This window comes from Protopterus annectens, chromosome 16.part0 (assembly GCF_019279795.1).
Source record: "Protopterus annectens isolate FY-2018-M chromosome 16.part0, PAN1.0, whole genome shotgun sequence".
NCBI classification, from domain to species: domain Eukaryota; kingdom Metazoa; phylum Chordata; order Ceratodontiformes; family Protopteridae; genus Protopterus; species Protopterus annectens.
In genome coordinates this window covers 319,509,884-319,525,532 of record NC_056750.1, presented here as the reverse complement: position 1 = coordinate 319,525,532, position 15,649 = coordinate 319,509,884, and the positions used below count along the sequence as shown (strand labels likewise).

Here is a 15,649-nt window from a genome sequence, read left to right as displayed (position 1 = left end):
TAACATAGTAATAGCAACGGCTCCTCCTCCTCCCTTGCCCCCTCCTTTACCCTTTTCAGGATATGAAGCGAGTGGACAGGCTGGTCCGCCTCCGCGTTATCCTGAAGTTTCAGCAAGACCACAACCATTTGTTAGAGATCCTATTGAAACTAGGTCCCGAACACGTAAAATACATAGGGACACAGAATCATATCAAATAGAGAGAAACCTACAGGATGAGAGTGAGGAAGAAATATGCCCACTTATAGAAGTTCCAAATCCTCAGGCAGGGCAGGAAGGGCAGAACCCAACACTCTTAGTATATAGACCATGGACACTGGAGGATATTCGGAAAGCTACTGAGGGAATCCCCCATCCGAAAGTTAATTTTACGAAATTTTTAGAAGATTTGCAAGGCATGAGGTTGAGTTACCACTTGAATGGGGAAGAAGTAGAAAAAGTAGTAAGACAAATTATAGGTCCAGATTGGCACATGATTTGTGGCACCTGGAATCCTTGTAATGCAGAGCTTAAACCACTCCCACATAGTGACGCAGAATTAGACAACAGAGTGAAAGGTCTTACAGACCGAATCTCTGAGAAATGGAAACCTAGAGCAGACTGGACTTGCATTAATCAATGCATACAACAGGAAAATGAGACAATAGATGGGTACTATGCTAGATTATTAGAATGTTTTAATAATCATAGCGGTATGTCGGTTCCTGAGAACCAAACGAATGATTCCCCATATGAACAACAACTGAAAAATGCATTTTTGAAAGGTTGCATTGCACCTATTAGTAGCTTCATTACGAAGCATATGATAGACCATCGAACAGGGAGGCTACAAGCCTTACTTGAATACGCTAGACATGCTGAAAGACATTTTAATAGTAAAAAGAAAAAGAAGGTGCAAGTCTTCACTGCTGAAGATGGAGCTGAAGTATTTGTGTTACAATCAGGTAAAAAGGGCAAGAAGAATGCCCAGGGAAATAAACAGTCTGACAAACGATCAGAAGATTTTGAAGAGAGGAAAAAGAGAGATGAATGCTTCAAGTGCGGGAAAAAGGAACATCTAGCAAGGGATTGTAAGCAGAGCAAAAAGGTAATTACAGAAGATAAGGGAGATGAGGACTGACTATATGATAGTGAAGATACATCATGCGAGAGGCAGAAATCATCAGAGAAAGTTAATGAACAAAAAACAAATGTAAATGTGATAGAAGGAATAGAGGAAGTGCAAGTAGATATGGAGGATGAAGAAAGTGAAATTTTGGACTTAGCATTATTGAGCTTAGAGCTCTACTTAGCAGATACGAAACCGGAAGTTACACTTCTGGTGGAGGGAAGGGAAGTCAAATTCCTGTGAGACTCAGGAGCGTCACGGACCCTGATACACCCCTCCAAGTTACCAGAACATTCCAAATCACCTGATTATATACTGGTAAAAGCTGCAAATGGACAGCTATACAGGGAACCACTTTCCCATGATATAGCAATAACTGACCCTGTTTCAGGTATGACCCAGAGAAGTAAAATTGTTGTTTCTGCAAAATGTCCAGTGAACCTATTGGGCAGGGACCTTATGCAGATATTTGGCATAGCAGTAGTTCCAACTTTACAAGGTATGGAGGCGCAGAGACAAATGGATACCTTTGTAGTGCGATCGGAGGGTGAAACTTTTTACTGGTACAGCCAGGACCTAGTCACGACTGGTCCAGGGGCAGTAATCTAGGAACTGATGAACGTAGCCATCAGTAAAGCCCCCTCCCTTGACACTGATCGACAGCATTTGTTACACTGTACTCTATACTACTGTACTACACCAGGACCTGATAGAGAGTATGAGCAAGAATTTTTCAGAAATCGTGCAACTAGATTAGTATTGCGTACTTTATACTGGGATACTGAGGGGAACAGTGCAGTTAGCTGTTCATTACCTCAAGAATTCCTTGCATTATATAGATCAAATCGATTACCACATGTCAGCTTGACAAAGAATAAAAATGTGAAATGGGCAGACTTAGGAAAAAAGGTGACAAGATGGGAGAAACAGACTGATTTAGAACTGTCAGAACAAGGGATACAGAAACAAAAACTAAATTGGTTGACACAGACACATCCAGCTGTTCACTTGCAATCTAGCGAGGACAGCTGATTAGCATTTCTATTAGAAGAAGAAGAAAAGGCCTTATGTGAAATTCCAACGACTCTTTGGTCAACAGGCAAGTCAGATGTAGGACTTATTCGAACAGCAAGACCAGTTACAATTACTCCAAAGTCAGCTTTTAGACTGCAGAAAAGACAATACCCTTTGAGAAAGGATGCAGAAATAGGAATCAAGCCTATAATAGCAGCATTACTCAAAGGAGTACTGGTAGAATCTTCTGATTTACCATGTAATACACCCCTATTTCCTGTTAAAAAAGCAAACTGGGAATGGCGGATGGTTCAAGATTTACAAGCTGTAAATAATGCAGTAATACCTAGAGCACCTACGGTGCCAGACCCACATACTTTGTTAAACGATTTAAAACCGCAACAAAAGTATTTCTCTGTGGTAGATATCAGCAATGCTTTCTTCTCGATACCTATACATCCTGAGAGTCAATATTGGTTTGCATTTACATTTCAGGGGAAAAGGTATACCTATACTCGACTACCACAGGGATATTGTGAGAGCCCAACAATATTTGCACAAGAAATGGCTAGCAACCTGGCAGGGTTTACCCCACTGGGAGGTAGTCAGATTCTACTTTATGTGGATGACATCTTGCTAGCAGCCCCCACCCAGCAACAATGCAGGGAGGATACTGTAGAGTTATTAAAATTTTTAGCAATACAAGGACACAAAGTAAACAAAAGTAAGTTACAACTTTGGAAAAAACAAGTTAGATACCTAGGATATGTAATATCCAATGAGGGTAGAATATTAGACGAAGAAAGAAAAACAGCAATTTTGCAAGCACCCAAACCAGCAACCAAGAAGGAAATGATGTCTTTCTTGGGTACAACTAATTTCTGTCGGAGCTGGATACCAAATTATGCTTTGGAATCTTCTCCACTGACTGACTTGATATACAAGACACCAATGGCAGCACAAGATATTTTACAATGGACACCTGAAGCAGAGACGGCTTTCTGCAGGTTGAAGCAGTTGATAGCTTCTTCATTAGTTTTAGGACTCCCAAATTATCACAAACGGTTCTTTCAGACCGTAGATTGCAAGCAAGGATATATGACGTCAGTGCTGACGCAACAACATGGGGACAAGCAACGCCCCATAGCCTATTATTCATCGCAGTTAGACCCAGTGGCACGATCTTTGCCTCACTGTGTACAAGCAGTAGTTGCAGCTGCAATGGCAGTACAGGCTTCAGCCTCAGTGGTGTTGTTCCACCCTCTCACATTGAGAGTGCCTCATGCAGTTGCAATAATTTTACTGCAAGAAAAAGTAGCATACCTCTCTCCTGCTAGACATCTTTCATGTATGACTATACTGCTGAGCCAACCTCATATGACAATTGAACGATGTACGACATTAAATCCATCAAAATTACTTCCAACTCCTGTGGATGGCACACCACATAGCTGCCTGCAGGAAATTGAACAGTTAGCTTTGCCTAGACAAGATCTCACAGATATGCCCTTGGATAATGCCGAGGTGACATATTACGTGGACGGCTCATGCAGAAGGGGTCCTACAGGAAAGAATCTAGTAGGGTATGCAGTAGTTACAGACACTGAAATTCTAGAAGCCCAATCCTTACCACATAACTTATCTGCACAAGCAGCAGAATTGATAGCTTTGACACAGGCATGTACTTTAGCAAAAAACAAGTGTGTAAACATATATACTGATAGTCAGTATGCTTTTTCTACAGTATATGTATTTGCACAACAATGGAAAAATAGAGGAATGATAACATCTAGTGGAAAACCTATTAATCATGTGCAATTTATTTTAGAATTATTAGAATCTATTCCGTTACCTACCAAAGTAGCTATTTGTAAATGTGTAGCTCATGCAAAACAACAGGATAAGATTTCGAAAGGCAATGCATGAGCTGATGCAGCTGCAAAGCAAGCAGCCTCAGACTCAGAAACTTTACTTTTGCATGAGGAATTACAACCCTCTGAGATTTTAGATTTAGACATGCTAAAAACAATGCAGACGCTTACTACAAAAGCAGAAAAGCAAAAATGGGAAAAACGAGGTGCAATTCTTGAAAACGGACTGTACATTTCCAAAGAGAAAAAAACGATATTGCCGTCTAATTTATTTAGATATGCAGCTTTGTTGAGCCATGGGCAGTGCCATGTCTCAACAGGGGGGATGGTACAGTTAGTAAACCGAATATTCCAAACATATGGATTCACAAACTACACAAAAATATTTTGTGCAGCTTGTCATACTTGTAACAAGCACCATGCACAAGGGGCATTTAAAACCAAGCAAGGAAGTTTTCCTATACCACCATATCCGTTCCATACTATTTGTATGGATTTCATGGAATTGAGTAAGTGTGAAGGGAAGAAATACCGTTTAGTTATTGTAGATATGTTTTCCAAATGGGTAGAAGCTTTTCCAACCAAAAATCCAGATGCAGCAACAGTGGCGAAAGCCCTGATAAAAGAAGTAATCCCTAGATTTGGCATCCCGGAAAGGATTTATAGTGACAACGGCACACATTTTGTGAACCAGACAATCCAACAACTTGGGAGATTTTTTGGTATCTCCTTAAAGAACCATTGTGCCTACCACCCACAGTCAGCAGGACTGGTGGAAAGGTACAATGGTACCCTCAAGAATAAACTTAGGAAGTTAGTTGAGGAGACCCAGAAGAATTGGATACACTGTCTGCCTTTAGCACTGCTGAGTATGAGAACGGTTCCAAATGTGAAGGGTTCGACTCCCTTTGAAATGATTTTTGGGAGAGCATATTATGTGCCTCAGTGGAAAGCTCTCATGCCTGCAGAGCAAGAGGCTGACAGTTCATTAGCTAATTATATGAGGAAACTGTTAAATAAATCTGTTTTGCAGTTTAACTCTTTTTCAGATAAAGAACAGACCAGACCGGTAGAAGCAGTTTTGGCCCCCGGGACGTGGGTTTGGCTGAAAGTGACGAAGAGGAAGAATTGGGCGAGTCCAAAGTGGGAAGGACCGTACCAGGTTCTGTTGGCAACGCCTACTGCAGTCAAGAGTGGCCGAGAGGACGTCCTAGGTATATTTGACACACTGCAAACCGGTAAAGAACTTTCAACTTGATAAAAACTTTGTGACTACAACAGGACCAAGATGGCCAAAAACAAAGCGAATAGAAATTTAGATCAACCCCAGAGATGTTGCATAATCATTTTGTTGAGTATACATTTATTGACTGTAACTGTGACAATTTTCCTCTTGTTGTGGTTTATCCTACACACAACCACACAAGTGAAAGTGGGAAGGCGTGACGAAACGTCTATAGACTGGCATCCAAATTTTAACACATACCTAGCCATGAAGCGTGTATATGCAGAGACTATGAACATTTCAAATTGCTGGGTTTGTACAGCTATACCAACAGCATATGGAGGACTGATAATGTCCGCTGTCCCTTTGGGGATAAATGAGACTTGGGAGAATTTACTCTTTGACACAGGAACTGTGAGATCACAGGACAAAACAGCTTTATTTTTACCTGTCACACAAAAAGGAATTGTATGTTTTTACAAAAATGATACTCTCCAGGTGGGCTGGAGCAATTGTAATATAACCATATCTTATCGGTGTTACATTAAGAATAGTAATGGCAATATTCTTTGCAATACTAATTATGACTCATATTTGAACTCACTGAAAACAACCATGAATGACATACGCAAGAATCCTGTTTTGTTTAAACAATTGTCAGTTATAGAACAGAAAATGTTTCATGCAGGGCTAATGCGTATTAGTACTAAAGTAGAAAATTTATTTTATTTGTGGGAAAAAGGCATATAAATGGTTACCTGAGAATTGGTCCGGCAGTTGTTTTTTGGGTTATCTGGTTCCGGCAATAAGACATACTTCAGAATTACCTTTGGGTAAGATACGAAACGTGAGAGAAGCAGCCCGAAAACCCGAAGGTCCAGTTGAAAAACCTGTAAATCCAGTTGGAAGGATCGAAGCTGGCTGAAAAGACCATAATACCATGAAAGACAAAAGTAAATTGACTCATATGGACTTGAGTGACAGTGTTATATCTTGGGCAGGAATATTCCCAGCCTATGGAGCAGTCAAATCGATCTGGGAGCTGAGGAAGTTGTCGAAACTTCTCGAAGTAATGAGTAATGCAACTTTTTCTGCCCTAGAACTGTTGACTGATGAACTGAATGCAATGAGAACTGTTGCGTTACAAAATCGAATGGCTCTTGACTTCACCCTAGCGGCGAGAGGTGGTACGTGCACGCTTATCAAAGAAGAATGCTGTGCGTACATACCAGACAACAGGCATGAAATTAACAATCACATAGAGGTAATTCAGCAAGTATCAGCCATGACTGAACCAGGCCCAAACCCACTGACGAACTTTTTCCAGAATCTATTTGGGGGGTGGGGTTCCATCCTAATGAATATTCTGATTGCCATTTGTGTGGGTATACTCCTAATAAGAGCATGTGTTTGCTGAGGAATTCCCTGCATGAAAAGACTAATCAAAGATTTTATTGATGTATCTGTTACTGAAACTTTCTACCAAGATATTGAGATTGAAAAATTGATCTCGGATGACATTTTTTCTGAAGTATAGATTGAATGACTTACCTAGCTGAAAATCCTAAGTGGAAGAGGTTGGGAGATGAAATGACACTATGCATACTTCAAAACAGAATAAAAAGTATTAATAGGGGGGAAAATGTTAGAAAAATGTGTATTTGAATATACGAGAAATGCTAGTTTAAAAGCAAAGTAGTATATAATGCATTTTATTCTATTAATCATATAACAGAAGGGATTAATTCATGTGTAAATGTAAGTAGTTTTGAAACTGCAGTGTGGCTTGAAGCAAGCTGACCTCCGACCCTGGCAGATGCTAGCTTAGCAAGTTTTTAATGTTTATGCTTTTCATAAGTGATTATATGCTGGGTCAGGAAATTAAATATGTGAAATAATGAAATCTTCTGCTCTTTCCTGCTGGGATGATTTGGCCTTGTATATGTGTTACTAAGATAGCATGCAGCTGGTGGGAAAGTGTTACAGTGAACAAAGATGTGTATTAAAAGATTGAATCCACCATTGTATTCAAACTGATGTGAAACCTTGAAGAAGTAACTTTACAGAAAGACATTATGTCTGACCAGGTGGATAGCAAGGCCGTATTGTTACCAGAGGAAAACTTTTTTAAAATATACAGCATCAGCAGTTTTTATGAATAGAGGACTGTAAGCTAAAGTGATGTAGATGCCTTGTGACATACCACGTCAGTAAGGTGGGCACAGCTTGAATGCAAAGACTATATAGAATTCTGTGCTTCCTGTTTCTTGTTATACAAAATTCTGTACTTGTATGTTTTTTGCCTCCTGGTGTACACTAGTAAACTTTTGAACCTGAACCTCCTGTGTATTGAATTCTTAATTTTATTTAACAGTAACCGTCAGGTTTAGGGGCATGACCTGTCCTTAAAGCCAAACTGGGTAGGGTCCAATGTTTGGAGGTTCCCAATGTCTCTGTTAATGAGTTCCATGATGATGCGCTCCATAGCCTTGCAGACCAAGCTAGTCAGGCTTATAAGGCAATAGTTCCTGAGGTCCATTGTGGCTCCACCTTTGTTGAGTGGATAGCTGTTGCTGTGCGCCACTCTGTGGGTACATAGCCTGTAGAGAGGCTGAGTTTGAACAGTGTGTTTAGCTGAGGGGTTAGTTCATTTTGGAGCTCATGTAAGACACAGCCTGGGACACCATCCGGTCCCATTGAAACTGTGTTTTTGGCTTTGGATAGAGCTGTTTTAACCTGTGTGTCAGTGATTGCTGGGGCTCTACATTCTTCTGGTATGGTTATGGGCCCTTTAGGGGGTGAGAGGGGGGGTGAAGTTTGCACTAAACATGTCTGCCAGAATGCTGGCAATTAGTCGGTTAAGTGAATTTTGTGCCATTCTGCACTAACTCAGAGCAGATCTGAGAATTTCCACTTAGAACGCTTTGTGGTTATCTTTGGAGTCCTTCGCAAGTTTTTTTTTGAAGCTAGCCTAGGATAATTTTACGAGGGATCGTAGTTTCTTGCCAATACTGATCAGGGATGTCTTTCCTTCTTGGGATTTTACTCTTTTCTGTACTAGTTTCCTCCTTCTGCTGTATAGCTTGGGTTTATGGCAGGGGGTCCCACCAGACTGGTTTCCTTTTCTTGGAGGAGTGAGTCTTGGTTTTGCTTGGGATAGCATGATCCATGCATTCCTGCAGGTGCTCACAGAGTGCCTTTGTAAGGGATTCAGCAGCTTGGACAGCGTTATCCTTTAGCATGGGGGCTGTGAACCTTTCCACCTCGGTCTTAAGTAACGTGAAGTTTGCTTTTGGAAAGTTTTTCACGGTGGTTTCCTTAATTGGGGGCGGCGGCAGAATGTGGATATCCAGAGTGAATATTTGATGGTCTGATCTAACCAGCGAGGGGTTGACCTCCGGTGTAGAATACCGGTCGCCCATGTTGGGGATGACCGGGTCCAATAAGTCATCACCTCTGGTGGGGTGCTGCCCAGTTGATCCAGGGCGTTTGAGTTCATAAATTCTAGGAAGCGTTGGGCAAGGGAGTTAGTACTGGAGTAGTTCTCCCAGTTAAAGCTTGGGTAACTGAAAACACCCAATATTAGTTTGTCTGGTAGGACCTGCATATTTTCCAGTGTCTCCAGAAATGCGGAATGTATGTCCTGGGTCATGGTGGGTGATCTGTAGCAAGCTACAATTTGAATTGCAGTTTTGCCCATTGTTAGTTGCACATGGATGATCTCCGAGGCATTGTGCTGTGCCACCAACATGGAGGTGTGGGTATCTTTGATGAATATGGATACACCCCCACCTTTTGTGTTTCGGTCCGGGTTCTGTGGCAGAAAAGAATGGTATGAGTTATAGCCTGGTAGTGCTGGGGTGCTCTCTGGAGTCTTAAACCAGGTTTCTGTTACTGCACAGATATCAATGTTCTCCATACTGAGGAGTGCCTCAAGTGCATGCATTTTGAGGTTTAGACTTCTGGCATTGAGTAGCATTACCCTCAGTTTTTGGTTACTTGTGCTACTTACGGCGGTGGGTTTGTCTTTTCAGCCTTGCCTAAAAAAGGCACTGAGGGGGGTGGCAAAAGCCTTGGCCAGTATTCGAAAGCCTAAGTGTAACAGGTGCAAGCCATCTTTTGCAAAGCAAGTGGCTTGTTCCCTTTGAATTACACCAGAAACTTAGCCAATTGTTGAAATTGATCATATATATATATATATATATATATATATATATATATATATATATATATATATACACACACACATGTATATAGATATATATATATATATATATACACACACATATATACACACACGCATATGTATGTAATATATATATATATATATACATACATATACACACACACACGCATATATATATATATATATATATATATATATATATATATATATCTATCTGGGTTACCATTTCTACATCGACAGCCCATTCCACCGAAACCGACTTCACCGACACTGCAGATCGACAACTGAAAAGCCATTCCCCACACGTTAAGTAACCATTTGGCCATCAACCTGAATTTCTGCTTTACCCTTGCGGCAGTGCATTCTCGGAGTTGGAATATTTATTAAGGGGGGTGTGGGGGGGGCAAAGCCCCCCACATTGTTGGTTTTGCTTTGCTGGTGGTTTTTGATGGTTGATGGCTAAACGGTTACTTACCGTGTGGGGAAACGTCGGCTCTTCAGTTGTTGATGATATGCCGTGTCGGTGAAGTCAGTTTCGATGGAATGGGCTGTTGATGTAGTAATGGTAACCCATCCACACACACACAGTTCCACTTCAGAATCTCAAATTACTGAAAACTCTAACTACATATGGTCGAGACTATATGATCAAGTTTTCAGAAACTCAAAATTCGAAAGTGAAAGAAGAAAAATAAATAAATAAATAAAAAGTAAAACACATCGTGTCTGCAGGGGGGCAAGCCCCCCTGTGCCCCCCACACCCCATCAACTCAGAGATCGAGCTACAGTGGGGAAAAGGGAAATCCCACATTCCGAGCTGTATGCAGAAGCGCAGAACGGGAGATTTGCCTTTTCCTTGCTATAGTGCGATAACAAAGATGGTATATTTAAGTAGGGAGGGTGCAGGGGGACTTGCCTTCTTGCAAAAAACTTATTTTCAACTACAAATTTTTTTTTTTTTTTTTTTTAAACACGTCACAATTTCGAATTTCTGAAAACTCTATCATATGGTCTCCACCATATGAATGAAGTCTGAGTTTTCAGCAATTCGAGATTCTGAAGTGGAACCATATACACACACAAACATGTATATTATAGATACATTTTATATAGATATATATAGATATAGATATAGACACACACAAATGTATATAGATACATTATATATGCACATATACACACTTGTATATAGATATATATGCACATATACGCACACACATACATATAGATATATATGCACATACACACACACACATATGTATATAGATAGATATATGTATATAAAGATCTTTAGAAAGGATATATCCAATATGTGTCAGCATAAGGGATCCCCAAGGACTGCCGAAAAGCCAATAATGTAGATAAATACTTTGACAGACAGTTGATGACGTGGTAAGAATGCCCAGAAAAATACCTATGACTCCACTGGACACATGCAGAACATATGACGGTCTGGTGTGCATTACACTGCACATCTTATACTATAGAATCAGGGAATGGTCAGTGCCACTTATTGCTATCTGAAGTCCACAAACCTACAGTACAAGACATTTCATTTACCACACAATCAAGACATTAAACATTAATCTTAAAAACAGAGGAAGCCAAGATGTAGTAGAGTCCACTACACAAACATCCAAATGCAGAATAAATACAAATAAAAATACTAACAAAACAGAAGGAATCCGTAGGAACCTTTATTAGCTCTGATGAAGTCTCGATCTTTGGAAGATGAAAGTGCTTAACTAAGTCTGAACTGTTCTGTTATTGCTTACATTTCTGTATTTTTTGTTTGTGAAATGTTTTGTATTTTAGGGCCGAGTCTGAAATTGGCCACTACTGATCAGTGCACTCCACCGGTAGGTAAATAAATAAATATATATATATATTTCACTAGCTGAAATGTCGAATTTCAGTATTTCGAGACTGAATAGTGGAAAGTGCAGTTACACAAAACTGCACTATGTCGAATGCGGAAATGTAGAATCCGCTGTCGTGGTGTTGCGTTCGTGATGTGCAGTGCGGTTTGTGGATTTATCTGGGGTTTCAGGTAAGTGGTGTTTATGTAAGGGTACTGGGTAAGGATTTTAGTGTGTGTAGTGGTGGTTTTTGTGTGTTTAGTGCGACCTCGGAGTTAGTATATATAAGAAGGGGGGTATGGGGGGGGTGCAGGGGGGCTTGCCTCCCTTCTTATAGGTGGGGTAGGCATGTTTGTGTGTTATGTTGTGTGTGTTGTTTTGTTTGTTGTTGTGTAGTTAGGTAGGTGTATGTGTGTGTGTGGTCGTGATTGTGCTTTTCACGGTTTTGGTTTTTCGGGTATGTGGGTTTTCTACTACTCAGTCTCAAAATACTGAAATTTGACATTTCAGTATTTTGAGATTGCCTAGTAAAGCCATATATGTATGTATACCTGCATCTATATATGTAAGTAAATCTGTATCTATATATATGTGTGTAAATCTGTATCTATCTATATCTATATATTTATAAACTTATATAAATAAATGGCTACTGTTGCCTATTGATTATAAAGGTTACAATAACTGTGTTTCTTCCAAATAGGACAGTTTATGAGGTTTGCATAGGTTTATATGAATACACACAATCTGTGTTTTAGCTTTATTTTTTTTTTAAGTTTTACTTAGCTGTTCAATTTAAAGAAAATGAAGATTTGCATTTGAGGGGGTTATTTCAGGTGGCATGGGGTATTTTGGGGGTATCAGTGTCTCTGTTATGTGTTTAGTGTGAAAGTCACATTTCTGCACTGCAGAGAGTTAGAAATATAGTCAGTATTATTCTACTTAGTTATTTTTAAATTAAGTAAGTACAGATTTAGGTTTGGAGCATATTGTGGGGGCCAGTGTATTTTTGGGAATGCCAGCACTTTTTTTTTTTTTTTTTTTTTTTTAGAAGTGTGAAATTTAGTTTTTTAGTGAATAATGTAAATCTGGTGGATTTAGGGTTATTTTAACAACCTTGACTATGTCTTCATCCTACAGATACTACTTTTATCTACATACTGTACCAGACATGCAGGCAATAATGCCAGAGACAGTGGGCATTACAAGGACATAACCCACCACAGGCAGAGGGCATGACTACCCTGGAATGTCCTTTTATTTACCTATACTTACCCTGGAAGACATAACGGCACTTTAGAAAATAGACTAAACAGTGCACGTCTTGTTTGTATGGTTTTGCTAAAATAAATAAATAAATAAAATAAATAGTCCGTTTTATATGTTGTGGCAATTTTTCAATGGCAAAACCACCAATCATTGCACGTGGCCTTTTATAAGTTGTAGCTTTCCTGTCATGTGATGTGCTATTTTTTTTATGCCAATGACTACACCACTTTTAAGTGCATTTAGTGAATAGCTGCTGATTGTGAATCATGTTCATCATCTTCTTTCAGCTGTTCCGTTAGGGGTCGCCACAGCGGATCATCTGTTTCCATTTCTTCCTGTCCTCTGCATCTTGCTCTGTCACACCAACCACCTGAATGTCCTCTCTCACCACATCCATAAACCTCATCTTAGGCCTTCCTTTTTTCCTTTTACCTGGTAGCTTCATCCTTAGCATCTTTTTCCCAATATACTCTGCATCCCTCCTCAGCACATGTCCAAACCAATGCAATCTTGCCTCTCTGGCTTTGTCTCCAAACCTTCCAACCTGGGCTGACCCCTCCAGTGCAAATCTTAACATCTTTAACTCTGCCACATCCAGTTCTAACTCCTGCCTTTTTGTCAATGTCACTGTCTCCAACCCATATAACATAGCTGGTCTCACTACCCTCTTGTAGACCTTCCCTTTCACTCTTACTGGTACTCGTGTCACAAATCAGTCCTGACACTTCTTCTCCACCCACTCCATCCTGCCTGTACTCTCTTCTTCACCTCTCTTCCACACTCACCATTACTCTGAACTGTTGATCCCAAGTATTTAAACTCATCCACCTTCACTCCCTCTACTCCCTGCATCCTCACCATTCCCCTGTCTTCCCTCTCATTCACACACATATATTCTGTCTTAGTCCTGCTGACCTTCATATCATAGCATATCTCCATCTCTCCAGGGTCTCCTCCATCTGTTCCCTACTCTCACTACAGATCACAATGTCATCTGCAAACATCATAGTCCACAGGGACTTCTGCCAAACTGTCCGTCACCATTGCAAATAAGAAAGGGCACAGAGCTGATCCTTGATGTAATCCCACCTCCACCTTAAACGCTTCTGTCACTCCCACTGCAGACCTCACCGCTATCACACTACCCTCGTACATATCCTGTACCACTCTCACATACTTCTCTGCCACTCCCGACTTCCTCATACAATACCACAACTCCTCTCTAGGCACCCTGTCATATGCTTTCTCTAAGTCCACAAAGACACAATGCAACTCCTTCTGACCTTCTCTATACGTCTCCATCAACACTCTGAGCAAACATCGCATCTGTAGTGCTCTTTCCCAGCATGAAACCATACTGCTGATCACTAATCATCACCTCCCTTCTTAACCTAGCTTCCACTACTCTTTCCCATAACTCCATGCTGTGACTGATAAATTTAATCATTGTGAATCATGTTAAACATTGTAAATTATGACACAAAGTATATTTTATTTTAAAGAAAGACTGTGTGGAACCTTAATTACTCTACTGATGTAACATTATATACACCTTAACTTTACTGGTATTTTACGGTTTGATATATATTTCTTCTCTTTCTGAATATATCTGAAAAAAAAGATGATTTTTAAGCACTTCTGTTAGTTTTATTTGCATTATTTACTTATGTTTGCCCAACCTTTATTTTTTTTTTCTTGTTTAAAACATAAGAAAATTATATATACAAATAAGGCAAATAGCCACTTTATTTGTGCAGTTTAAAGAATTTAGCATGACTCAACTAAAGGCAACTGTTGTCCAGGCTGCAAGCCAAAAAAAACCTGAATACTGGCAGCTGAATGGGTCAAAATAAGGAGACCAGAATAGCAGAAGACAGTCTTGCTTTACAATATACTACTGCTTTTTAGTCATAGTATAGAAATTTTAAAAGAATCATTAAGGGAATGCACTCAAAGTTTTGCAAGTTTTCTATCACAGGTTACTGCTACTAATAAACTGGTTTCCCATATCAAAAGCTTTAGTAGAGCAGGAGTAGGAAATTCAATTTCCTTTTATAATAAGTTTTCCATTCCCTTTTACAGGTCCATTGTAAAGTTATGTAAAAGTGAACTGCTTTAATGGCTGAACTTTAATGAACTGGGAGAGGGTTCTAGTACAGACTGGCTGAAATGGCAACAACATATGCCTTCACCAAGGCATAAAACAACCATGAGTTGTAAAGGTCTAACAGGCAGTTAGGACGCAAATGATGCATCACAGAAGTATTTACCATTCTTTTGGCATGTAAGGAAGAATCTCTTCCAGTTAGCAAGGTACGGCTTCCCAGTAGTGAACCTCACAGCCCCCTTTAGCATGTAGAATACCGCCTCTAAAAACATGTCCCTAAAGGATGAGTGCCAAATCATCCATGTGGCCAGTCTCAGGCTTTGGGTGAGGGTGGACAAGTCATTCTTGGTACTAAGTCAGGAGGTCCACATGGTGAGGCAGCACAACAGGTTTAGTTGTGTGCCTTTGATCCCCAAGTGTTGGACAGATACCAGATTTTTTTTTTTTTTTTTAACAAACTGCAGTCTGTACTCCTGTTTCAAAATATTTAGTAACCATCTGTCTTGAGTGATGGTCTCTCATTGTTTGACAAACAGGCTTTACTAGACTCTATCTTTAGAGGGCAAAAGATACAAGGCTGGCAGCTGCAGGTTACGAAATGGAATGCTATTGGAGATGGGGAGGGAGAAGTATGAAAATTCAGAGCTGGCCCCTCTCTGGTCTCAGCCCTGAGGGCCAAGCACAATTTTTGCATCTGGTCATCTTCAGCAACCTCTCTTAATTTTTTTGACGTTTGCCTTTTTTCTGCCTTTGGTAGCATAGCTTCTGCTATAATTTCGCACGGTGTAGAGAAAAAAAAAAGGATCGACAGACCAACATTTTCTCTGCAGTGTAGAGAAAAAAAAGGATCGACAGACCAACATTTTGTCCTTTTCGTCCAGTTTCTTGAAAATCTTTTCTGCAGTGTGCTCAAAACAGAAAGCCCTTGTCCAATAGGATATTAAGGAGTTTGACATTCACATGGTCTGGCACAAACTGTGTCACCAGCCACACGTCTCCACAACAGTGTC

The 15,649-nt window shown here is 40.1% G+C and overlaps 1 protein-coding gene across 1 annotated transcript in view; it reads left to right on the top strand.

The window, feature by feature from the left end:
* The window catches only part of UBAC1 (UBA domain containing 1), a 256,346-nt gene extending 241,695 nt beyond the window's left edge, over positions 1-14,651 (top strand). Inside the window, exon 13 of the mRNA XM_044058118.1 lies at positions 14,615-14,651. Within this exon, the coding sequence (XP_043914053.1) occupies positions 14,615-14,651 (37 nt within the window). The remainder of the gene's footprint in view (positions 1-14,614) is intronic.
* Positions 14,652-15,649: the final 998 nt, after the last annotated feature.